The sequence below is a fragment of the Muntiacus reevesi genome, chromosome 3, assembly GCF_963930625.1.
Source record: "Muntiacus reevesi chromosome 3, mMunRee1.1, whole genome shotgun sequence".
Classification (NCBI taxonomy): Eukaryota; Metazoa; Chordata; class Mammalia; order Artiodactyla; family Cervidae; genus Muntiacus; species Muntiacus reevesi.
The window spans coordinates 106,538,389-106,564,852 of NC_089251.1; the positions used below are offsets into that span (position 1 = coordinate 106,538,389).

Genomic DNA, 26,464 nt, shown 5'->3' on the forward strand with positions numbered 1-26,464 from the left:
GTAAAACAGTCCTTCTCTTTTTAGTAAACTTTAAAAAACAGTTCTTTTTCATAAAATTTTCAGAAAAGTCAGTGCAATCCCCATAAACAAGCTTCTGGGGATTCAATGATTTTTTGAACATAGAACAGGCTCTGATGGTAGATATTAATGAAAAATTTGGCCTCCCAATGATTGTTCTGATATGAAGGACGAGTGGGGAGTGGAGTGAGACAGAAAGGCTATTTTCTCCGAGAGCCTAGCTAGTCACTATGTCTCCTCCAGGTGAGTCCCACAGAGATGCAGTAAGCATGGATACATTAATGAGTAGGAGACTTAATTTAAACGGAAAAGTTTAAGCTAAAAGACTTCTAGTAAATTCACAACACTGGGGTAGTGCCTGCAGCATATTCTGGAGATAAAAGACCACTTTCTTGTATGTTTAGGGTGTACTGTGGTTGAAGACAGAAAGAGGAAACAGAGATGTTCTAACCCCTGTTGTCCACAAGGGGGAACCAGGGGCAAAGAGAAAGCAGCAGCTTCCACCCTTTGGCTTCCCTGATGTCTCAGCAAGTGAAGAATCAGCTTGCCACGCAGGAGTCACAGGAGAAGCGGGGTTGATTCCAGGGCCCAGAAGATCCCCTGGAGTAGCAGCTGACAACCCACCCGTCTTCTTGCCTGGGAAATCCCGTGGACAGAGGAGCCAGGTGGGCATCGGTTCATGGGGTTGCAAAGAGTCAAGACACAACTGAGTGCGTGCGTGTGTACACACACACACACACACACACACACACACACACACACATCTTATTTGCAGACAGTGAAGCAAAGGCTTGAACACCGCAGTGGCAGAGCTGGGCAGTGAGGTCAGGTGGACCCCCCTCTGCCAACAGGCCGGACACTAAGGATACAGGGACTCAGGCTGACCCCGGCTCCCGGCAGCCGAGCGGGATAACAGCAGTCCCCACACCTCAGAGGACCAGCAGGACAGTTACATTCCCGCACACGATTCAGGCTGAAGGAGCGCTGGGCCCCACACCTGCCTGCAGGAGCCAGCGTCCCCCCAGCGAGGCCCAGGGACTCACTGATCTCTGTTGGGCGCTTTCCGGAGCTGGTCGGCAGTGACCCTCCAGGAGAAGTTGAAAAACCGCATGGCGTTCTCGAAGTAGAGGTCTGGCACGGCGGTGTACTATGCAGGAGGGAGCAAGCCACAGGGTCAGAGCACGCTCAGGGCCTCGGACGCAGACCCCGTCTTCTAAAACCGAGAAAGCTGAAACCCCGCGTGGCCGGGGCACTGGTCCGCAGGGCAGATGGGGGCTGCAGGCTGGGGCTCTTTTCTTGGCCCTCATCCTGGCCGGGGGCTGGCGTCCTCTCCCTTCAAGGACACACTAAGAGCTTCACCTGGGGCGGCCCAGCAGGGCCTCGGGGCAACAGGAAGCCCCTGCCATCATGCCAGGGCCTTGGGTGGGCAATACGTCCAGCAGGGTCCAGAAATCTCTGCGATGATGGCCAGGTTCTATGCATGTGTTGTCAGATATGGTCGACATCAGCCGCATGTGGCTCTAGCTCATTTCAAATGTGGTGAGTGCAACCTTTTAATTTAATGAATTAATTGATTCTAATTCACAAAACTAGAGATCTGTGGCTAGTAGCTGCCACACAGGCCAGCACAGATCTCATAAATCCAGGGGGAGCTGTGAACTATCAGGGCGCAGGCATGCCTACACCCCTCCTCCCCACTCAGCCTGGCCTTTCGGCTCTTGCCACAGGTGTGAGGTTCTCTCTCAGACCTGCTCTTTACATCAGGGCTCCAGTGAAAGGCCAGGCGCTTGGAGTCCAGACTCTAATCCAGATGGGGTCTGCCTGGGCTGTCTCCAGGAGACCCTCATCTTGTATCATGATACCCTGGAGCATCTAAAATTATTCTCAAGGAAAAAGGCTATGGATGAGTCCCGTATTCTCAGCCATAATTTTCATATTCTTAGGTTTTAAATATAACCATAATGAGAGGTTATTATAATTTCACAAATGCCTGAATTCACAAATTTCAATTACATGGTATGAAACGTTCGGGGCAGAAGCACAATCCACTTAACGGAGTGATTTGCCCAAAGCTCTAACCACCAGGGACGTATCAACTACTCTGCTGCCTAAATTAAGCTTAAACGTGCATCTGGGGTTTAGGCTTCCTCCTTTCCATTAGCATTTCAAGGTCTGAACAAGAGGTCCAGGTTTCCCTGGGGAGGTGGGGAGAAGCCAGGGGACAGGAGACAGGTCCAGGTTTCTCTGGGGGCTGGCAGGTATAGGAGCTCCACTCTGATGCTTTTAGGGATGCAGATCATCTCTACGCCTTCTATGATCTGGTTGTCCCCCTCCCCCATTATCTCCCACTCACTGAATGGAGCGGACTGTGCTGTGCTGGCCAAGGGCTGCTGGTGGGTCCTGGGGGGCAGGGGCCACCGGTTGGCCCCAGGGAGGAAGGAGGAGAGATCGGCCCCCTGGTGCCCAGTCTGTCCCCAGACCCCACACCACTTCATCTCAAGACGTCTTGACAGTCATGGTGCCTCCAGCAGCCCACCCACATCAGCCTCTGCCCTATCCCAAGCACCGGCCCCCTCCCGCCCCCCGGGGGCATTTCAGGAATGCAAGGGGGCAGAAGGCAAGGGAGCCACTCACGTCATTGAACACTTTGTCCAGCTCCTTGGGGTCCATGATAAAGTTGGGATAGCCTATCATGTTGTAGATTGCGTCCGCCTGGGCAGGAGAGACACGGAGGACAGTGAACGCCCAGCAGGGCTCTGTGGGTGGCAGGCTCAAGGTTGGGGCCCAGGGAAAGTGGCCAGGCTCCTCCCCGCTCAGGGCTTCCACGTCCCTTTCTCTTGTCTAACTTCTGCTTATCCTTGGGATCTCTGCCTCAATGTCAGCTCTCCCGGGAAGCTTTCCGTGGCCTCCCTGCTGCTCTGGACCATGTCCAATCCACTGTCACGTTGCTCTGCACCTCTCCCTTGCACACATTTTTTTTAAATTATATTTATTTGGCTGTGCTAGGTCTTAGATGTAGCACGAGGGATCCAGTTTCCCAAACAGGGATTGAACCCGGGCCTCCAGCGTTGGGATCTCAGAGTCTCAGCCACAGGGCCACCAGGGAAGTCCCTCCCTTGCACACTTAGCACGGTCTGTTTCCACCCAGTCATTAATCCGAGCCATGTGTTCACGGCTCTCCCCCCATCGCACTGGACTGCCCACGGCATCCGTGGTGGGCTCACCGGATAGAGCTAGTCCCTCCTTCGTCCACCTCCTCCTCTGTGCAGGGCCCCTCCCAGCTCCCGGCCAGCCTCACCTTTTCCTTGGCCGATTTCCGAGTATCTTCATCCATCCACTTCAGGGTGCTCAGGCTCTCTTCAAATGCCTTCTTGATCTCCAGGATGATTTCGCTGGCCTGAGGAGACAGTCAGGTGTGGGCACTGAACTTGCCCATGGGCAGCGGGCATCCCCTGGAGAAGGATGCCGCGGGGCCAGAGCCTGGACTCAGATCCTGGCTCCAGGCCTCATGCTCCGAGGGGCTGGGCTGAGGAAGGGGGTCCACAGCCACGGTCCCCCAACCTCCTTCCTCTGAGTGCTAGCATCCTGTGAGATGAGACGGATTTCTATAAACAGGGCTCCCTGGTCACTTACACTCAGGGTAAGCTCTGGGAACACTGGAAAAGACTCTCATGGCAGGACTTATCAGTGCCTTTACTGAGCGCCATGCCCTGCGATTCTTTTCAGAGATGTTAGGACATGTAGCTGTTCTCAGAGGTGTCGGATGATGGAATTCCTTTCGAATGGACTGGGCTTTAAAATCTAGAGAAGCCGAGTTCTGAGGGGTGGGTCCAGAAAGACTATGTTCAGGCTGGAGATGAATGTCAAAAGCAGATCCAGAGGCTGAAAAAGACTCTGGAGCAGAGGAAGGGGGAGTCGGGCAGCAGGGGGAGCAGACAGACTGAAGACAGACAGAACTCGGCTCAGAATCTGCATCAGCCACTAACAGGAAGGTCACGTAAGAGGTTTGAGTCAGTTTGCTAACCTCTGACTGCAAATAAAAATCTGTGCAGTTAAAGTTAGTAATAAAAATGGGACCAAAGGAAATCAAGCCTGAATATTCATTGGAACGACTGATGCTGAAGCTGAGGCTCTAACACTTTGGCCACCTGATGTGAAGAGCCAGTTCACTGGAAAAGACCCTGATGCTGGGAAAGACTGAGGGCAAGAGGAGAAGGGGACGACAGAGGGTGAGATGGTTGGATGGCATCACCGACTCGATGGACATGAGTTCGAGCAAGATCTGGGAAGTGGTGAAGGACAGGGAAGCCTGGCGTGCTGCAGTCTGTGGGGTCGCAAAGAGTTGGATACAAGTTAGCGGCTGAACCACAACAAGAATGACAGAGCAGCTACCGCTCCCTGAGCCCTTATTCTGCGCCAGCTGCTCTCCACGTGCACAAGGCCATTCCGTCTCCGCCTGCAGGATGGGCGCACCCACCTCCAGGTCCACGGGGTCAGAGTATTGTCCCAAGACCCCCCACCAGGAAGAGGTAAAGCCGGCACCCGGGCTGGGCCCCGGCTGTCTCCAGATGCTCAGCCAAGGGTGTCCTCTGCCTGCCATCACTTCATGTCAAGCTGTTCTGCCAACATGACCCCTCTGGGCCCTGCCTACCCTTGGAGGTGGAGACGGCTAGACCAGCCTCCCTGGGAAGCCAGGAGGGCGACATGAAATCCCACAGACAAAGGACCTGCCACTGTGATCGTACTCTCTATTGCAGGTAACTCAGATTACGCAAGGCTTTAGAAAATGGAACCTTGGAGTTAGGGCTGGAGCCCTGGCCCGGGGGAGGGCTGGTCCAGAGCGGATGAGAGCGCGGCCTGGCAGGCTCACGGGGGTGGCGGGGGTGACGTCACTGCCTCCGCGCGCGGGGGGACTTACTATGTTCTTGCTGTCCTCAGCGAAGGTCGCTTTGACGAACATGGGGCCCAGGGCGAAGCCCAGGGTGTTCTCTGTGTCACTCACGCAAAACTTCCAGCGGGGAAGACAGGTCTGGAAAACACAAGTCAGAGGCGTTACTTGGCACTGTCTGTCTGGGGGGCGGGACAGCGGGGTCCGTGCTTCCGTCCAGAACTGGAGGGAGACCTTTCTTGACCCAGCGGAAGTTATTTTAGGCCCGGGGATCACCCTAATCCCTGCCATCCATCGCTTCCTGCAGAGCGCTCCACAGATGCCGATGTGTCCTACAGAGCCACCAAACGACCTGGGAGGCAGATGAGGACGCAGACAGTCCTCAAGGGGAAGCCACTGGTCCAGAGGCCCCCCGCCGCCGGAACCATGACATGCCGGACTCCATACCCCACGCCCCTCTCCTGGAGGATGCTAAGGATCCTGGTCGCAAAGAACCTTGGGAAGTTCCCTTTCTACCCCCCAAGTAACAGAAAACCCCAGAAGGGCTGCAGCCCCATTTAAAGCCTCTTGGAGAAAGAGCTGGCACCAGGACTCTGCGGGACTTGGATGTGTTCATCCGACCTCGGTCTCACCCACAAGCCCGCCAGCCCACAGGACATGCTGGAGGCTGGAGACGGGTCAGCTGGGCTGAAGCCTCACAGAGCCAGGCCTGGGGGCAAGCACCCAGCCTGGGCTCAGTGCTGCCTGCTCACCCACCCAGTCCTCGTGACCACAAGCGGTGGCCCTGCTCACACTACCTCTGCACTGCAGAGGAAGCCGGGTCCTCTTAACTAGGAAGAACAGGTGGTGAAAACCACCCAGGCTCAGGGCAGCCTGCTTCATAATAGCCATCAACTGAAAACAAATGAAATGCCCGTCGACACGCAGATGGATAAACAAAATGTGGTATTTTTATACAACAGCACACCACTCGGCAACAAAAGGAGAAGGGGCGATGGATAGACACAATGTGGATGAATTCCACTGCCGTTATGCTGAGCAAAAGAAGCCCATCTACACCCACCTCTGGGGGGGGCAGGGCTGGTGGGGGGACCGATGGGGGTGCAAGGGAACCTCCTACACAGAGCACTCTGGACACATGGGTGATGGACACGCTCTCTACCTTGATTGGGCTGGTGGTAGCAGGAGTGATTTCATTTGTCAACTCTCACTGAACTGCATACTTAATGTACACATTTTTAGTCTGTTCAGTTCAGTTCAGTCACTCAGTCATGTCCAACTCTTTGCAACCCCCTGGACCACAGCACACCAGGCCTCCCTGTCTATGTCCAACTTTCGGAGTTTACTCAAACTCATGTCTATCGAATCAGTGATGCCATCCAACCATCTCATCCTCTGTCGGCCCCTTCTCCTCCCACCTTCAATCTTTCCCAGCATCAGGGTCTTTTCTAATGGGTCAGTTCTTCGCATCAGGTGGTCAAAGTATTGGAGTTTCAGCCTCAGCATCAGTCCTTCCAATGAATATTCAGGACTGATTTCATTTAGGATGGACTGCTGGGATCTCCTTGCAGTCCAAGGGACTCTCAAGAGTCTTCTCCAACACCACAGTTCAAAAGCATCAATTCTTCAGTGCTCAGCTTTCTTTATAGTCCAACTCTCACATCCATACATGATGACTGGAAAAACCATAGGTTTGACTAGACAGACCTTTGTTGGCAAAGTAATGTCTCTGCTTTTTAATATGCTGTCTAGGTTGGTCATAACTATCTTCCAAGGAGCAAGTGTCTTTTAATTTCATGGTTGCAGTCACCATCTGTAGTATTTTTAGAGCCCCCCCAAAATAGTTTCTCATTGTTTCCACTGTTTTCCCATCTACTTGTATGTAAATTAGAGTTGGGCTTCCCAGGTGGCTCAGCAAAGAATCCACCTGCCCAGCAGGAGACTCAGGTTGCATCCCTGGGTTGGGACGATCCCCTGGAGAAGGAAATGGCAACACACTCCAGTATTCCTGCCTGGGAAATCCCATGGACAGAGGAGCCTGATGGCCTATTGTCCATGGGGTCCCAGAAGAGTCAGACAGGGCTTAGCCACCAAACAAAAACAACAACAAATTATGCTTTAGTTTAAAAGTTTCTTAAACACCAGAGGGAAGAAAGAAAGAGGCCCTCCAGCCTTTCCTAAGTTCTTTCACTTCCTGGCTGTTAAATCCACTTAAACTCCCCCAGCCATGTGCCCCACCTGCCCCAGTTGCAGAGGCCGATCACTCAGGAGGTCAGGACCAGAGGACTGTAGCTCCTGGGTTCTGTGAAGGCTCCAGGCTGGGGCGGTTGAATGATGGAACAATTCTTACTCATTGTCTCCTCAGGAGATTCTCTGCATTAACCCATCCGTTCATGTCTGTGCTCATTAACTCACACAGCCAGTGTTCTCTGAGCAGTTCAGCTGGACCCTGACAGTGCTGGGTCCTGCCCTCAAGCAGCTCAGCTGAAGCACCCAGAACATCTGGGGGAAGAAGCAGACGCACAACAAGCTTAACAGCATCAGCGACAGTAGTTAATGCTTATTAAACGTCCACCAGGTACATTACCTTACCAACACAGGTCTGTCTAGTCAAAGCTATATGGACCTTTTCCAGTGGTCATGTATGGATGTGAGAGTTGGACTATAAAGAAAGCTGAGTGCCGAAGAACTGATGCTTTTGAACTGTGGTGTTGGAGAAGACTCTTGAGAGTCCCTTGGACTGCAAGGAGATCCAACCAGTCCATCTTAAAGGAAATCAGTCCTGGGTGTTCATTGGAAGGACTGATGCTGAAGCTGAAACTCCAATACTCTGACCACCTGATGCGAAGAGCTGACTCATTGGAAAAGACCCTGACGCTGGGAAAGATTGAAGGCAGGAGGAGAAGGGGATGACAGAGGATGAGATGGTTGAATGGCACCACTGACTCGATGGACATGAGTTTGAGTAAACTCCGGGAGTTGGTGATGGACAGGGAGGCCTGGTGTGCTGCAGTCCATGGGGTCACAAAGAGTCAGACACGGCTGAGCAACTGAACTGAACTGAACTGTGTGGTTAGGAACTTCCCTGCTGGCCCAGCAGTAAAGAATCTGCCTGTCAAGGCAGGGGACGGGGGTTGAATCCCTGGTCCGGGAAGATCCCACATGCCACAGGGCAACTAAGCCTGTGTGCTGCAACTACTGAAGCCCGTGTACCTAGAGTCCATGCTCCCCACTAAGAGAAGCCACCACAGCCAGAAATCAGAGCACTGCAACTAGAGAAAGCCCCTGCACACAGCAACGGAAGACCCGGAGCAGCCAAAAGTACATAAATAAAACTTTATATTAAAAAGGTTGTGTGGTTGTAAATTCAGATCTTCTGACGCAAACTTCTGCGTTATTATCTCCCTATACCGATGGACAACTGGACGCTCTATAAAGCTTTAGGAAATTAAAAGTGTTTTCCCACATGGAGGCCATTCCCCAGGGTCCTAAGAGATGAGGTCAGGCATGATCCCAAAGAACAGATGAGAAAACGGAGGCTCAGAGAGGCACCAGGACTCCCCAAGGTCACACAGTGGAGCTGTGATTTGAGCTGTGCTGGACATAAGTTGGGTGGACCCGGCCGGGACCCAGGAGCAGTCATGACGGGGGGTGAGGAGGGCTGGAGAAGGAGAAACAGGTAGGCAGTATCTTCCATCCCTCCATCCGGGGGCATCCAGCGACCCCCGGCCCAGAGCCTCGCACCTTCAGGGTCTCCCAGCCACCCCTGCCTCTGCCCAGGCCTCCATGTATCCCACCAGCTCTCAGCGTCTCATTGGTCAGAGCGGCAGCTGCACTTTGAGCCTGGCCCAGGGAACTCTAAGTATAAAGTCCGGCAGTGTTATATTTACCGGTTGTGCAACCCATCTCCAGAACTTCGCACCTTGCAGATCTCAAACTCTGTACCTGTTTGACAACTCCTCACTCTGCCCTCCCCACCTGCTGCCCCTGGCAACTCTCAGGATGCTCAGTCGTGACTGTTGGTTCCTGCAGAGGAGAGGCTGAGTGGTACAGAGCTTAGAAGCACAGGCTGTGGAATCAGACATGCTGGGTTTGAAAGCTACTCTCCACTTATGGAACTGCCAGGCTGCTCAGACAGTAAAGAATCTGCTTGTGATGCAGGAGAGCTGGGTTCAATCCCTGCGTTGGGAAGAACCCCTGGAGAAGGGAATGACAACCCACTCCAGTATTCTCGCTTGGAGAATCCTTTGGACAGAGGAGCCTGGACTATACTACAGTCCATGGGGTTGCAAAGAGTGGACACGACTGAACAAGTAACACTTTCACTTTCTCCACTTGGAAGCTGTGTGACTCTGAATAAGTCCCTTCGCCTCACTGAGCCTCAGTCTCCTCATCTGTAAAATGGGATGATGGCAGTAGTTTCCAACACAGAGGACTACTCTAGGAACTTGGGGGAGATAATGTCTATAAGGGTAAACATTCAACAAGGCTACTTTTTATTTACTGTTACTAATAGTGGGTAGCCAAATATACTAAAATTTGTAGTCATCCAGATCTGGGTTTGAATTTGAGCTTGACGGCCTCCTTGCAGGGTGACGAGGGAAAGCCCTGACTTCCCTGAGCCTCCGTTTTCTCATCTGTAACCCGAGGGGTGGGGGGAAGCAATGGCGGGGGTGTGTGCTCCATACACAGGGCCGTCTCAGTAAGCGCCCTGCCGGCTCCTGGTCAGGCCCCTCCTGTATAAAGGCCCCCGGGAGGCCCAGGGCTCCAGGGCACAGAGTCCCGGCCTGCTCAGGTCTGGACCCAGGCGCTCCTCCAGGGCTGGCCCAGGGCAGGAGGAGCAGCTGGAGCGGGGAGGCGGGCAGGGCAGCCAGCTCTTCCCCTCCCTTCCCTGCAGGGCCAGGGCGGCCCTCAGGCTGAGGAAGCCCCTCTCATCAGGATCAGGGCTTGTTCCTCAGCCCCCTTCCCACCAGAGAGAGGGACACGGAGAACCCGGCCCCAGGATGAACTTTGAGACCCACATCCTGCCATCCCTGGCCCCGCCCACTCCCCCTGGACCCTGGGCGGGGGGTGGGGTGGTGGTGGGGGGCAGAGCCCTGCAGAGCCAGCTGTGCCTGCCCCCTGGGGTCTTGCAAGCTGTGGTCCTGGGTGGGTGCAGGGCGCGCTGGCCAAAGGCTTGGCTCTCCAGCCTCTCCTGCTCTGCGGCTGGGGTACCGCTTGGCTTCGGGGTCCCCTCCGCACCTGCGAGGGCTGATCCGTTTCTACTAGCTCCCTCAGCAGACACGGGGGCCTCAGGCACAGCCCCCACCTCAGTGTGGGCACACTGTGCTCGGAGTGCACAGTGGCACGGGTGAGAGGGCACACAGACAGACAGAGATGACCTCTGCTTCCTGGAGAAGGTGGAAGTAGCTGGCGGGCAGGGGTCACAGTGGGGCATTTACAGTAGCAGAGACCCCCGAACTGGGGCCTGGGAGGAGAAGAATAACATCGGTGGACACTGGTGTCGTACTTTCCAGGAGTCAGGGGGGCTGCTCCAAGGGTTTTATTTGTACGGGGAAGAAGCAGGATTACTGGAGCTGGAGAGCCCCCGTGTAAAAGGGGGCTGAGGGTGGTACCCACTCTGCAGGGATGTGACAGTCACGGGAGTGCTCTTACACCAGGAAAGCCTTAGAACCATCGCATCTGAGAAGTCAGCAGCGAGAGAACCGAAGCCACTTTTTGCCGTAAATTAGCTAAACCTCTGGGTCTACTTTATACTTGCAGTTTAGTCGTGTCTGACTCTTTGTGACCCCGTGGGCCGTAGCCCGCCAGGCTCCTCTGTCCATGGGATTTCCCAGGCAAGAATACTGGAGTGGGTTGCCATTTCCTTCTTCTGGGGGATCTTCCCGACCCAGGGATCGAACTCAAGTCTCCTCCTTGGCAGGCGGATTCTTGGCCGCTGAGCCTCCTGGGAAGGAAGCCCTTATACCTGGAGACTCAGTGTAACCGCCCCTTCCTGGGGGCTCCTGGCCACCCCGCTGCCTCAGGTCCCCTCCCACGCGCTGGCGGACACCAGGGCGGACCCCTGGGCGGCCCTCTTCCTCCGCAGCCTGGCACCTCCCTCCCTGTGAGCTCAGGGCCTGGTGCCCTGGTGAGTGGGGGAAACGCCCGCCGACAGGCTCACCTTCTTGGTCCCGTACATGACTTCCATGAACTTCTCGTCGGCGTCCTGGAAGCGCTGATCAAGGAAGGAGCTCGTCTTCCGCACCAGGTTCCAGATCATGTAGCTGTTCAGCAGGCTGCAGCGGGAGCACAGACAGGCTCAGACGTGCCCGGGGCCGGACGCAGCAAGCCCCCCACTGACCGCGAGGGGTCCAGACACGCCCGCTGGATGGTGGGTGCGGCTCGGCCAAAGCAGGGGAGGGGTGGCCACTTCCAAAGCTTGAGGGTGTCCCAGCCAGGAGGCCAGAGAGGGGAAAAGGGCCTAAGAATCGGGTGGGCAGGAAAGGACGCTCTGACCAGCCGGGCCCAAGTCTCCATGGACGGGAGCTCTCACTGCCCCCACCCCCGGAGCGCAGAGTCATCAGGGGCTGATATCACCTTTGCAGGCAAGTCACCTTCACACACACAGGGTGTTCACTATAATGAACATCCAGGCTCAAACCGGAACCAACCTAATGTCTGACAACAGGGAATGGTGAATAAATGATCATTTATGCTCGATGGACTATCATGGAGTTACGGAAAATGAGATGTGCAGAGGGCCTGGGCTGACATGGGGAAATGTTTATGATAAATGTTAAGGAAAGGCAAACTATCCATGTGGTCACAATGATGGGGAAAAAAAGGAACGATGTATTAGAACATCCATCTCTCTCTCTCACTTACATATCCATGCTTCTCTCTACAAATGCACACACAAACATACACACACACATCCCATAAGATCAACAATGGCGCTCTGGGTAATTTTAATTTTTGTCGCCTTTTTTCTGTAGTTTAAAAAATTTTCTATAACACGTCCTTTTTATTTGGCCATACCACAAGGATCGTGGGATCTTCGCTCCCTGGCCAGGAATTGAACCTGGGACCCTGCCATGGAAGCCCAGAGCCCTAACCATTGAATCATCAGGGAATTCCCTACAACAAATCTTTAAAATTAAAAACAATCATAAGTATTACCTAAAAGTGTTAGCGAACATTTACTGAGTCCCATTCGGGGTCAGGCACTGTGTTAACACACTTCACACCAATTGTTTCACTCAGTTCTCACAACAACCCTGTGTGGTAAGTGCTATTTGTATCTTCACTTCATGGATGAGGACGATGAACCGGATGAAGGGAAAGAAGTGTGCCCCAGGCTACCGAGGGGGCCGGTGGAGGAGACAGCGTGCCCTGCAGCCTCCCAGAAAAGCTAGCCCAGGGGACTTCCCCAGGGGCCCAGTGGCTAAGACTCTGTGCTCCCAAAGCAGGGGCCCCGGTTTGAACCCTGGTTGGGGAACTCGATGCCACACACTGCAACTAAAACCGTCCAAGTGCTGCAACTAAGACCCAGCGCAGCCAAATAAATATTAAAAAAAAAAGCCAGCCGGTGGGTCCTGGCTGAGCAGAGGGGCCCGTCCCCGGGCGCTGGGTGCCCTCACCATTTGTCTGTGCTGTTGATGAGGGCGGACACCTTGCTCAGGTACTCCTTGTCGTAGATGACAATCGGCTCTGACTCATTGATCTCCACGGGGTAGAAGATGGTGTTGAGGAAGGGCAGCCAGTTGATGGCGGGCGCCAAGGTCTGAAAGGAAAGCGGACAGGGTGACTCTGGCTGGGCTGCCTCTCTTCAGAGCCCAGGTCTCCAGGTCGCCCTTCTGAAGAAGGAGCCCCCCTCTCCCCACCCACCGACAAAGCAGGAGAGGCGGGCGCTGGCTGAGAGGGCATTGGGCAGACGTCAGGCCCGGGCCGGCTGGCCGCTGGCAGAGTCCCGTTACACAGAAGGACCCATACAAGGCGCCGAACGCCGATCGGTCACTTGAGATGGAAGAAGAGCAGACACGGGGATGGAAGCAGCAGCTGCCGGTCAGGCCCTCCAAGGCCAGGAGCCACTGCGGGTGGCACACGTCCTCGCTCAGCCAGGCTGCCCGACAAGCCTGGGTGGTCGGTACCATTATCCCCACTTTACTGATGAAGAAACTGAGCCTCAGGGGGATGTGTCATGGGGGCGTGCAGAACCTGGACCAAACTGCCCGGGTTCACACTCTCACTAGCTGTGTCATCTCAAGTAAGTTGATGAAGCCCCCTGTGCCTCAAGGGCTTCCTTGGTGGCTCAGATGGTAAAGAATCAGCCCTTAGAGCAGGAGACCCAGGTGCAATCCCGGGGTCGGGAAGATCCCGTGGAGAAAGGCATGGCAACCCACTCCAGTACTCTTGCCTGGAGAATTCCATGGACAGAGGAGTCTGTGGCCGGCTACAGTCCATGGAGTCACAAAGAGACACGACTGAGCAACTAACACTTCACAGTCTGTGCCTCAGGATCTTGAAAAGTGAGGCTTATCTTCATAGAAACCATCCCATAGGGTTAATGCGGGGATTAAACAACTTAACCTCGTCTGTTCAACTCAACAAGTGCTTCTGTAACATTCATTAGTTTCTACATGATCGGTCCTCTACATGATTGTCAATTACAAGAATGATGGCCGTAGAGCGTGTGGAGTGCTTTGGTCCACAGGGGAGTTTTTCTCAGGCTTGGAAGCTGGAAAAGCAAGTGTAGGATGTCAACCTCAGCAAGAAAGGGAGACACACACGGGAAGCCGGTCGGCTCTATTTTAAGAAAATTTAAAAGGAACACCCAGGGCTCTGTCCCCACAGAGGCACACGCCTGCTTCGCATGACTCAGCTCCCAGAGGGCTGTACTTGCCCTGGGCCCGCCGAGCGGCAGCCCACTCACACGCAGAGCTCCCGTCTGTCTGTCTGTCTGCAGGGTCTCGGCGTCCACAGCCGGGAGCGCCATTCCACTCCCCAGGCAGCCTCCAGCCATGCCGAGCTCTCTCCCAAGGTTCCAGTTACTGTCTTGGGAGTGTTTTGATTACAAAGTCATGCTACATTTTAAATAATTATGGTAAAATGCACATAACGTGAAATTTACCACCTTACCTATGGCATTAAGTACATTCACCATCCATCCCCAGATTCCATCTTGCAAAACTGAAACTGACTCTATTAAACAATATCTCCCCAACCCCCCGCCCTAGCCAACCACCATTCTACCTTCTGTCCGTGAATCTGACTACTCTACAGCTCATATAAGTGGAACCATGCAGTATTTGTCCTTGTGTGACTGGCTTATTTCACTTAGCATGATATCCTCAAGTTACACAACTTTCGAATGATCTGCTCTAGTCCTATTTCCCCCATATGTTCTGTTATTTTTAGTCCTGTAATTTTACAGAAAGAAAGGTTTTTCAGGACTACATATCCTGTGTTACAGTAAAAATGCTTCTAATATCAATGGTATCTGGCAAGGAGCAAGCACTCAATCAATGTTAGTTATTATAATCATTGATTAGCTTTGCAATCATTGCTCAAAGGCTCCCAAGAGTGGTCCTGGGACTCATTCCAAATTCTGTTCTTTGTCCCCTTGAAAATGGGCAAAGTGCAAAGACAAATTAGGGAAGTGAGAGTTGCATTATAAATGGCCTTCATACGGGAAGATCAATTAAGAAAGTGAACTCAACCTGTTACACTGATGAACCCACACCTGGCTGGTAAATACTGATAATGCCTTCAGTGACACAGGCGGCCATGGAAACCTCCCACGTGGCAGTCTCTCTGGTTTTAAAGGGCAGCTCAGCTGCTGGGGAGCGAGGATCTCAAAGGACAGAAGGGAGCCAGTCCTGCGGGCAGTGGTGAGCTGGGAAACATTTAGCGAATGGCTCTCAGGGACTTTTTCCTGGTGGTCTAGTGGCAAAGACTCCATGCTCCCAAGGCAGGGGCCCTGGGTTCAATCCCTGGTCAGGGAACTAGTTCCCACATGCCACAGCAAAGACCCAGCATAGCCAAATAAATAAATAAATAAATAAATATTAAGAGCCATGTCCTGCGTGAGACCTGGACTGGGGTGCCCACCATGAACCAGCTCTGGGACCTCAAGTCACTCCACAGGCTTTCTTTCAGTGGAGGCAACAGTCCCTGCCAAGTGCCTCTTGGGACGGCTCACTCAACAAATTGAGCTTCTTTTTTCCCCAGCTTGTCCATTCCACTCTCTTTTCCTGGCAGGAGCTCCTTAAGCAAGTAACCTCTGGGGCTCCCCCTCAAATATCTGTGGCTGCAAAACGTGATGGTGTCCAGGTGAGCTGGTCAGAGCCCAACACTTAGTGCCATGTGACTGTGTGACTTGCTGGCAAAGACCCCTGCGAGAACAGCCAAGTTGACAAAATGTCACTGTTTACACAATTAACGAGAGCTTTATACAACTGCTGGTGACTGGGACTCCAATCGGGGTAGAGATACAGGTGATGATAAATCCCTATGTACTTAACACAAGCCTGTTCCTTTAGGGAGAGCAGGTGTTCTGGGCAGGTAAATTCCCACCACTCTGAAATAAGGTGTGTGCTGTTTACCAAAATTTTCACTCTTTATTGCTTTAGCGAACACCTAACTTAAAACTCGTGTGCCTGGGTCCGTGTCCATGGAGATAGATGTTTTAACCAATCAGGACCTTCCACTTGTGACTCTAAGCCTTTGAGGTACACAGATGAGCTCTATTTTCTACACTTGCTGCTGAAGAAAAGTCCTGCTGGTCACCAAGCCCCCAGCTCAAGGAGGCTTGCAAAGGGAGAGAACGCATGCCCACAGATTCCACCTCAGCTAGAGAATTTAGATCAGAGGATGGGGCTCATTCCCAGTCAATTTTTGATGTGGAAGGTCCTAGGAAGGAATAGGAAGGTCCTCAGGCCCCTTAGAGAAGCTGCAGAAGGAGGTTTGATTCGTGGTCCTCAATTCAGACTCTGCTGCTGGGGGCTGACCTGGCATGGCTTCTTAGAACCACACTGTGAAAGGCTGGGGCGCCCACTCCTGAGTCCCTTGAAGTGTAGGAAGAAGACTACATTTCCAGATACCAAGGAACAAAAAGACATCCTTCCCTGTCCAAGGGTGAAATGAGTCAAATTGGTTTAGGGCCGGAGACATGGGCTGTCATCACTGATGACACGGGAACAGTACGATGACTGTCACATGTTCGAACTGCAGGCCAGTCTGCAAAGCTTGAGATCTCAGCCTTTGCCTAATCTCATCATCATGCAACCCCATGGGCAGGGCAGGGCAGATTCTCATCCAGCACACCAGGCTTCAGGCATCCACCACTTCTTTAAACACTTAGACATAATTTTGTAATATGTACCCATCCCTTTGGAGACACTCCATACCTTTGAACCTGGCCTCCAAAAATTCTGTGACTTAAAGGTAAGACCTGGGCTTTCTTGGTGGTCAAGCGGTTGAGAATCTGCCTGCCACAGCAGGGGTCCAGTTCCCTGCCTGGTCCGGGAAGATCCCGCATGCCACGGGGCAGCTAAGCCCGTGTGCCACAACTATTAAACCTGTGCTCTAGAGGCCGGGAGCTCTAACAAGAGAAGTCAGCACAAAGAGAAGCCCATGCACCACAAGAGTAGTCTAGCTGCAACTAGAGAAGGTGAACCACGATGGAGATCCAACGCGGCCAAAAATATAGATAAACAATAAATCTTTAACAAAAAAGGGTGGGTAAGAACCACGCCCCTTACGAGGGGAGGATCTGCCTCTCATCTGTCTCTGTGTTCTGGAACACAGCAGGTGTGAGTGAGCGAGCAAAGCCCATTTTATAAGGAAGGAAACCAAGGCTAAAGGAGGAGGGGGTTATGTGACTTGCCCAAGGCTGGTGGTGGGACTGGGCTGGGGCAATCCTCTGCTCACACCGCTCCAGGCTGCTGCCTCTGCTAATATCCTCCCCACCCGGGGAGTTCTGCAGCTGGGAGGGAGGACAAGCTTTTCCTTTCCACTTGGAAGAACAGAGCAAAAGCCTGTTGAAATGCTGAAAGGCCATCTGGGGGTAGAGCCAGCAGGCCACTCTGGGGCAGATGCACCCAGGGCGACTGCTCTCTCAGCCACTCTCGGGCTTCGTGGCCACTGTAGGGGGGACAGGGGCCGCCGGAGTCCCTCTGGGCTGAGAACCGGTTGGAGCAAACCAAATCAACTTGCCTCAGCAAATAGCATCTCCTTCGACTTCCTGGCCTCGGAGAGGGAAAAACAGTGCCAGATGGCACCCAGCACAGGCCTCTGATCTCCATAACAACCCACTCAGCACCACTCCCCACGATGCCAGCCTCTCTGGGGACCTGAAGGGCAGCTGGCACCCGGAAGGAGGCCGGGCTCTCCAGCCCTCATCCCCAGGCTTGTGTGGGCGGTGTGCCCACCTGGGACACCTGGGCAGCCTGGCTCCCACTCACTCCCGTGTGAGATTCACCCTCCCTGCCTCTGCCCGGCCCCAGCTCCAAGGCTCAGCCTCTTCTGCACAAAGCTCGAGGCAATGAGATTGAGCTTGCTTCCTCGCTGGTGTCCCCAGCTCATCCAGAAGCGGGGCAAGAGCACGTCCCAGCGTGGTCCTACAGACACCTGTTGGAGGGAGAGATGGAGACAGAAAAGGGGGCAGGGGTCTAGGTGTTCTTCCGAAAAGGAGAGAAAATAAGCTGAACTTGAATGGATGGGCAGGACTTGGTGGGCAGAGGTGGCCTGGACATCCTTCCTGGGGGGGAGCCAAGCAATGGCAGGAAACAGGAGGATTGATTGAGGCCTTTCTGCTGACTCCTCTATGACCCCGGGGCCTGGGGGAAGGTCTACAAGCCACGAACCAGAAGGAAGGAACTGGGGACTTCCCTGGGGGTCCAGTGGTGAAGACTCCATGCTCTCAATGCAGGAGATCCAGGTTCCATCCCTGGTCAGGGAACTAGATCCCACATGATGCCATGAAGAGTTTGCAAGCCACAACCAAAAAGACCACATGCCGCAGCTAAGACCCCGTGCAGCCAAAAAAGTAAATAAAAACAAACAGAAAAAAAAGAAGGAGGAATCGAGGCCAGTTCATCACCTGCAAGTCCCAAGCAGCCACCAGGGGGCAGACTTTGGTAGAGGCTGATCTACAGAGGATTCAAGACTGCGGGGAGAAGTTATCAATAACCTCAGATAGGCAGATGACACCACCTTTATGGCAGAAAGTGAAGAGGAACTAAAGAGCCTCTCAATGAGAGTGAAAGAGGAGAGTGAAAAAGTTGGCTTAAGGCTCAACATTCAGAAAACTAAGATCATGGCATCTGGTCCTATCACGTCATGGCAAATAGATGGGGAAACAGTGGAAACAGTGACAGACTTTATTATTTTTGGCTCCAAAATCACTGCAGATGGTGACTGCAGCCATGAAATTAAAAGGCACCTGCTCCTTGGAAGAAAAGTTATGACCAACCTAGACAGTATATTAAAAAGCAGAAACATTACTTTGCCAACAAAGGTCCGTCTAGTCAAGGCTATGGTTTTTCCAGTAGTCATGTATGGATGTGAGAGTTGGACTATAAAGAAAGCTGAGTGCCGAAGAATTGATACTTTTGAACTGTGGTGTTGGAGAAGACTCTTGAGAGTCCCTTGGACTGCAAGGAGATCCAACCAGTCCATCCTAAAAGAGATCAGTCCTGAATATTCATTGGAAGGACTGATGTTGAAGCTGAAACTCCAATACTTTGGTCACCTGATGCGAATAACTGACTCATTGGAAAAGACACTGATGCTGAGAAAGATTGAAGGCAGGAGGTGAAGGGGACAACAGAGGATGAGATGGTTGGATGGCATCACTGACTCCATGGATTTGAGCTTGAGTAAACTCCAAGAGTTGGTGAGGGACAGGGAGGCCAGGCGTGCTGCAGTCCATGGGGTCACAAAGAGTCAGACATGACTGAGCGACTGGACTGAACTGAACTGATCTACAGAGAAGACAGTGGCTTCTCAGATGGTTTACACCCAGTAGAGAGCCGTTCAGTGCTGACCTCAACCCTGCTACAGCTCCAGGAGGCCGCAGGGGTCATGGTCAAGAGTATCGTCAAGAGCAGAGCTCCAGTGAGCCAAGCCTGAGTCCGGGTCCCAGCCACCCTGCCACTTAGAAGCCTGGAGCCCTTGAGCACATCACCTAACCTCCTGGCTTGGTAAAAGGAAGGTGACATCAGATTTATTTGCTGTGTTTATTTGCTATGTGCCAGGCTCAAGGAGCTTGAGAGAATGGACACGCCCAATCACTTCGATTCAATATTGTCACGAGCACAGACTCTCCCCAGCTAACTACGGTTTCAGAAAAGCAGCCTGGAATACAGCAAGAGACCAGCTTTGGCGTCACTGGCTGTGTGACCTTCAGCCGGCAACTCAACCTCCCTGAGCCTCAGTGCCATCTGTGAACTGGTGATAACAACCACCCCTGTGCTTCGTGGGGTTGTTCTGGTGAAGGAGGTGTCCATGCCCCCAGCCCAGCGCCCTGCATCCTGAATCCCACGGCCACCCCAGCCTCCGCGTCAGCCAGCTCGGCTACCTGCAGCTCGGCTGCCGTCACTTTGTGGTAGATGAGTTCCTCATCCCGGCGCTTCTCCTGGGGGATGGTGATGTTGGCCAGAGCCGTCTCAAAGTCCAGGATCTGCTGCATCTGGGGCCGGATGGTGTCCTCGGCCCCTCCGCCCAGCAGCTTCCCCAGCTGGACCATGTAGTTGAGGTACCCCGTCAGCACCTGTGGGACCCAGCCCCCCACTTCCATCAGCGGCTGCCACCCGCTGCCCGCTGGACAAGCCAGGGGGCAGTCAGGTCAGCCCTGGGCGGGCAGCCAGGGAGCTGGGGGTTCTACCCAGGAAACCAGCTTCAGCAATGGTTTTGGCAGCACACCCCTTCACTGGCTCCCCCTGGCCCCTAGGATAAGGCCCACCCAGGGCCCCACGTGGGTCGGTCTCTGCTGTCGTGGCCCACACTCCCTCTGGGATGCATGAAAACCACCAGTGGGGCCAGCGTTCAGTTCTCGTCTTGGAACACACTACTTCTGAACCACCCCGCTCTGCCAGGCCTCCAGATCTGAATTAGACCCTCAGGTTACCTTCTCAGCTCACCCTTCCCTTAGTACAATTGCTCATTATACCTCGAATCTGGTGGTGAGTTATTTAACATCTGCCTCCTCTCCTAGACTCGAAGCCCCACAGGGCGGGAAGCAGGCTGGCCTTATAGACCACTGTCTCTCCAGCATCAGGCACTTAGTACGCACTCGCGCAATAGAAGTGGGTAGAATCGTGAATGAACAGATGACGAACCTCAGGCCACGTCTCCCTGGGACATCACGGGAGGCAGCCGGGGCGGGGGCGGGGGGGAGTAGGTGGTTTGGAGTCAGCGGATCTAGATGAGAATCTCAGCCTCACCACTGACGGCCGGCTGTGTGACCTTAAGCAGGTCACTCAGCATCTCTGAGCCTTATTTCCTCCTCTGAAACAGGCCAGGGAAAAATAATATGCATATGACAGCTGAGGGGAACGACATTCAGAGGCATTCAGGACTTGCAGGATCACCAGGAAGGCCAGAGGTAGTGGCCGTTAGATCTGCCTCTCTCTGGAATGGGGACAGATGACACCTGTCCCTGTCCACTGTGCCCACAGGGTGAAACGTGGAAGAGCCTCACTCTAAAATGGGCATAAATGAGGCCCCTCCCCCCTGCCAGGGACTGGTAGGTAAGGGACCCCTGTATGCTTCTCTAGCTTCAAAGACCTGCAGAGGTGTGGATACTGAGGGGTCACCGAGGGGGATGAACCACGGAGGGAGGTGGGCTGGGTAGGAGCCACTCTCTCGGAAGAGGCACACCCACCTTCTCGTTCTCGGTTTTGTTCAGGTAATAATCTCTTGAGGGTAAGCCCAGGCCAGACTGGTCCACCTGGAGAGAAAGGTAGGGGTGAGAGGGGATCTGGTGTCATGCACGCACACCCGTGCACGCACTCCTGCATACACACACCCATGCACACACACCCGTGCACACACACCTGCACACACACACCCATACACGTATACCCACGCAGCCTCCACCAGCCCCAGGGACAGCCGGCACACAGCAACAGAGGGATGGGCGTGCACAGAAGCACAAGCTGTTAGCAGGGGCCACGCCTGGGATGGGCCCTCCATGAGGGGACAGATGCATGTGGTCAGCGCCCTTCTCATGGGCCAGACGGAGCCATCCTCCTCTTAAAACTCCAAGGCTCTGCAGACTCTCTCTGTTTAATTAACCACTTCCTAAGATAATGAGCAGTTCAGAATCACTCAGAGCTATGTCACCTTAGACAAGCTACCGAACCTTTCTGACCCTCAGCTTCTTCAGCTGGAAGACAGGGGAACCATTGAGTCCTCAGAGCTAGGATGAGAGTACAAGGAGAGAGTGCCTGTGAAGGGCTTGCTGGGAGCTGGGCAGGGAGGCAGGGTCAATCCCTGATGGCTCCTGAGAGAGCCTTCGGTCACCCTCTGACATGCCTGGAGTAGGTGTTGTTATGGTTCACTTGACTGATAAGGAAACTGCAGCCCAGAGAGGCTGAGGCACTCCCCCACGGTCACACAGTGAGTGAGTGGGAGGCGTGGGGAGAAACCCAGGAGAAGCTTGGGTTTCTCACCTCTGCATCTGAGAGTGGGCAGACCAGGGCTGGGGCTCCCCTGGGTGTGCTGACCGTCTGGGGCAGGCTCTGGTGGGAAGAGGTGGACTCAAAGCTATGCCAATCAGAGCCACAAAGGCTGGAGAGACAGAGGTGGGGTGACCAGGAGGTGGCTCCAGCTGTGCCCAGGACGTGCCGACACCCCTGGGGCCCAGAGGGACCAATCAGAACCCCCAAATTCACCTGCACTGCAGGTACCCCACCTACCCAAGGAGGGCAAGCCTGCCCTTTGCCAACGTCCGTGCCCTAAACCTCAGTGGGGAGCCGCCAGGGACACCAAGCTCAAAAACCAGAAGCCTGTTGGCCAGGGCAGGTCTGCACCCCACCCCACCCCGCCACTTGCTAAGCGCAAATCAGGCCTGGAGGTCAGGCCCGTCCTTGCCCCAGACCTCCAGGCCACTCACCTGGATCACGTTGCTGTTGGAATTCTTGGAGTCGGCGCTGACGTAGACGGAGAAGAAGGGTGAGGTGTGGTAGTGGGATGTGACCACCTGAAGGGTGTCCTGGAAGTTGTCCTTGTCCCAGGGCCCCGTGATGTTCCAGCCGCCGAGCTGTGGGGAGGGAGAGGGGACAGGGCGGGGATGAGGCGCGTGGAGACCGGACGCGGGTTCTGCTTCTGCAGTGGACGTGCTGCGTGACCCTCTGCAGTCCCCCGACCTCTCTGGGCCTCAGGAGCAAACGAGAGGTCTGGTCGGTCTTCACTGGGGGTTTCTGACCACTGAGTCACGAGAACATGGCACCTGCTTCCAGGTGGCTGACCCATCCTGTATCTGTTCATTTTTGATTAATCAGTCGTGTGAATGCAACTCCTATTAAAACAGAAATTCAACTGCGCCCATAAAAAAATGGGTCCATATTCTTTACAAGGTTGATGAGCTAAGGTCTATCAGAGTGTCTCTCTGAGTCGGGACTTTCCAGTGTTCTCGGCCTGGGACAGAGGGGAGGGCTGTCCAGTCCGCGGTGCCCCACCCTGCCTCAGGGCCCCCGGGAGCCACCTAGGAGGGGGCCTCAGGGGGACAGCAGGCCCGCGGGAACACCCACGCCCACCCTTCCATGTGCGCCGGGCAGCGTGGCCAGCTTGGGTGGCTCCCCTCAGGGTCCCTCCAAGGCTGACTGGACGGTGCCCGGGAGGGCATTCAGCTCAGGGGGACGGGAGGCCCGGGTCAGTGTGGCCCTCCTCACTGGGCGGGCTCTGCCCCTGACCCCAGAGTTTCTGCGGGTCCTTGCGGGACACACGCCTCCGCACACACAAACGTCCCCTCTGAGGGAATGGACGCAGCCAGAAAGAGAAACCCTTGCCCCGCTCACAGATGCCCAGACACACACACACACACACACACATGTGACAGACATCCCCGCCGGTGCAGAGATGCACGCACACATGTGCACACACACTCAGGCAGCCTGACACACGTCAGCAGACTCCGCGGTCCAGCTGGGTGAGGTGTAGGTGGCTGGGCCCTGGCGGTGGAAGCCAGGTGGAAGCAGGGGCTGGGGGCAGGGGGAGACGGGGGCAGGGGTGCACCTTCTCGATGAGCTCCATCAGGGGTTTGGCCTTGAGCTCCTCAATCCTGGTTTCATTCATGCAGGCTCGGTAGTACACCTGGGCCTTCCTCTCTGCCTCGCTCACGCTGGCCGTGGAGTTTTCTGGAACGACAAAGGACTGCGGTTGGCGGCACAGCCCCGTCCCCACGCTGGGCGGCCCCGGGAGGGCCTGTCAGTGTAGGCGACGAGCCGGGCCAGGGCTGAGGCGCGACCTCCGTGGCGGGCACGCTGGAGGGGTCCTCACTCCCGCCGGCCACACACAGGGGAAGCCCCGCCTCCGCTGGACGCCTTCAGACCTGTCCCTGGACGGCAGACGAGTCGGCGTCCCTGCCAGCCGGCACGTGGCCCCACACCCCGCCTGCTGTGCGGGACAGAAGCCTGTCCTGGGTTTTCTTCCCCAGACACCCGAGAGCCTCTCTTGTGATCAAGACTGCACTTGGGCAGCGCTTTAAAGGCCTCGCTCATCACAGACTGCCTTTCAGCGCCCTTCCTCAGAGGGGCCGGGCAGGTTCGTCTGACCCCGAGTTGACACAGAGGCCCTTTGCCATGTCCCTCCCACCCCCACGAGCAGCGTCTCGGGGCCTCACCCGGGGACCCTGGCCCCTCACCTTGCCCCCGGGGCCCTGGTCCCGACGCCAGCTACGGAGGACCAGGCTCCTGCACGTGCCCTAGCAGGGGCAGGGTCCTGTCCGCCCCACTGGAGGTGACGGGCGATCTGTGTCTGTTCATCTGGCTCCCCCGGGGCACTCCTCGCTCCTCCTCCTGGACCCTGAAACCCCTCCTTTTGCTTCCTGGGGCGATTCCCCACACCCCACTTCCTCCATGAAGACTCTTGTGGCAGAACCTTATCTACTCGTTCACAAAGCAGGTACTAGTTGCTAACTCTATGCCAGGCTCTGCGCCAGCTTTGGGGACACAGAAGACAATGCCCCCCTCCCCATGGAGCTTCCTTTGGAAGGAATAAATACAAATAATAAATACAAACACTAAACAAGGAAACGCATAAAGAAAAGGTCTCACACCGCACTCAGCTGCCAAGGCCTCTCAGAGGCCACCTTGCCTACGAGGCTTCTCCTAAGAGATTCATTCACGAAGGGCAACAACGCTGAGCACCTACAGGTACCAGGTTGGGCACGAGGCTTTACAGACATGAACGAGACCCGCTCTTGCCTCTGGTGATTCCAAAGAGGCGACCTCAAGACAGGGTGTGCGTTCACTAATGCAAATGGCTCTGCCACCTACAGAAAGGTCCCAGCCTTTGGCGGAGTGGGGAGGGCCTGCGGGGGGCGGGGGGGGGGCGCGGGGGGGTTGGTCTCCAGAGGATGTTCTACGGTTTGAGCTGGCTCTGGAAGACAAACAGCTACTCACCAGACAGAAATGAAGGGAAAGGGTATTCTGTCTGGCTGGGGGGCGGGGAGTTGGACAGGATGAGGCAAAGCAAGGAAGCGTAAAACGGCCTGGGAGAAAAGAAATGTTTGGCGGAGCCGGTTTCACAAGGGCGGGAGTCATTTCCTGACCGGTCTAATCAGCTTTCCCAGCCCTTCTCCGCAGCGCACCCCTGCCTTCCGATGCTTACCATAAACAGCGTCACAGGGACCACTGGCCGAGGACGTCAGCCTCCCCCCCACCCCGTCTGGCTGCCGTCAAGGAGACGGCCCTGAACTGGCGACGGGACTTTGAAGGGAGTCATGGAGACGGAGGTCCAGGGTGTGCTGAGGGGCTGCGGAGGGTTCACACAGCCCCGGAGCTCACAGGGGACCAGGGCTGAGCCCTGGAGACACCTGAGCGCCCCCCGGGCCCTCCTGGAGCGTGAGAAGAGCCTTCTGGGGGCAGGGGTGGGGCAGATGGGGCAAGAGCTGCCCGACTCCCCAGACTCTCCAAGCAGAACATCGGGGAATGCAAAGTGGGGGGCTCCCACTGCCTCCCAGGGGCCTCGTTTCTGCGGCAACATCCCCCAGGAGCTAGGTTTTTGAAGAACTATCACTGCTCACCAGACCCCAGAAGCAGCCAGCATCCCACTGCCGTGACCTTGAAATGCCAGACCAGCGTCAGGGAGGCACGTTCTGTGCGCTCTGGCCCACAGAAGGGCCTAGCATCGCCCTCCTCCGTGACTCCAAGGCCACTGAGATAAGAGGCCCAGATAAAGACTCCCAAGAACAGCCTGGCTACGCTCGTTACGGCGAGTTCCAGGCAGACCCGTCAGATACGACCCTGAATGCTGGCTGGGAGGAGGCGAAATGCCTCGACCTCCCTCTCTGCTTCAAACTTCCTTCCTCCTGGCTCCACACCCCTGCGGTCAACCTCAGCTCATTTCCCCACAAACGTTGACTACGTTCCAACGGTGTGGGGGCTGCCGGGCTGGGTGCGGAGGAAGCACTGGGCAACTCGGGACACACAGGTCTGCCGGCGTGAGGCCCGCAGCTTGACGGGCCAGATGGACAACAGTGTGGTCCACACAAGACATCTGATTACATGTGGGGTAATGCGACGAGGAGAAAGTCCAGGGGCTTGGAAGAGGATGGCCGGGGAGGCCCGGGAACTCCATGCTGGAGCTCTGGGAAGGAAGGATGAGCTGGACGTGGAGCGACTGTGGACGTGGTGCTTGGTGGCCTCGCCCACCAGTCCACGGCCGAGTTCCCCCTGCACCCCCAGCATCGGGCGGGCAGACAGCAGTTCGCAGTGATGGGTGCAGAAAAACGGAGCCCAGAGTCTGCTTCTGATGAGGAAGATGCTGTATCTGGGGGATGAGACAGTGCTAAGGCCAGGGCCCAGGGGAGACTGGCAAGGGGAGGAAAGGAGGCAGGGAGGCAAGGAGGGACAGAGGACGAGTCCCTCAGGGACTGAGCACATGCCGTCCCCAGCATCTGCCCACGCTGGCTGGAGCCAGAGCCCCGTGAGCAGGCCAAGCTCCTCCACGGCCCCCCAGCCTCCCCGCCTGGCTCCTGCGCCCGTCAGGACCACCCATGGCATCTTTTCCACCTCCTCTCCTTCCTCCTTGCTCAAGGGCACCTGCGACCCCGCAGGCTCCTTGCGGGGCAGGAGCCAGGGTGAGACGGCCAGCTGGGAGCTCGCTGCAGCAGACCGGCGGAGCAATGGAGCGATGGGGCGATGATGGGGTGGCCAGGGTGGCAGAAAGAAGAACCGAGGAGCCAGTAGGGGGGACGTGAGAGGAAACAGGAGTCAGGATGCTTCCAGGTTTCCCCGGCCTGAGCCAGGGGGGTGCTGAACTACAGATGTGGGGGGTGGACCGCAGGTTCGGGGAGTGGAACGAGCACTTCGGCTTTCAGATATTTTACATTTGAGGTCTATCAGCCAT

The 26,464-nt window shown here is 55.3% G+C and overlaps 1 protein-coding gene across 2 annotated transcripts in view; it reads right to left on the reverse strand.

Annotated features, from left to right (window-relative positions):
- ECE1 (endothelin converting enzyme 1) overlaps positions 1-26,464 on the reverse strand; it is a 121,194-nt gene that overhangs the window by 8,290 nt on the left and 86,440 nt on the right. For both annotated transcript variants that reach the window (XM_065929992.1, XM_065929991.1), the window contains exons 5-14: positions 23,129-23,250; positions 22,008-22,154; positions 20,775-20,840; positions 19,470-19,661; positions 12,529-12,671; positions 11,070-11,184; positions 4,937-5,047; positions 3,317-3,415; positions 2,653-2,730; positions 1,062-1,165 (exon numbers count right to left, since the gene is read on the reverse strand). In XM_065929992.1, coding sequence (XP_065786064.1) covers positions 1,062-1,165; positions 2,653-2,730; positions 3,317-3,415; positions 4,937-5,047; positions 11,070-11,184; positions 12,529-12,671; positions 19,470-19,661; positions 20,775-20,840; positions 22,008-22,154; positions 23,129-23,250 — 1,177 coding nt within the window. The remainder of the gene's footprint in view (positions 1-1,061; positions 1,166-2,652; positions 2,731-3,316; positions 3,416-4,936; positions 5,048-11,069; positions 11,185-12,528; positions 12,672-19,469; positions 19,662-20,774; positions 20,841-22,007; positions 22,155-23,128; positions 23,251-26,464) is intronic.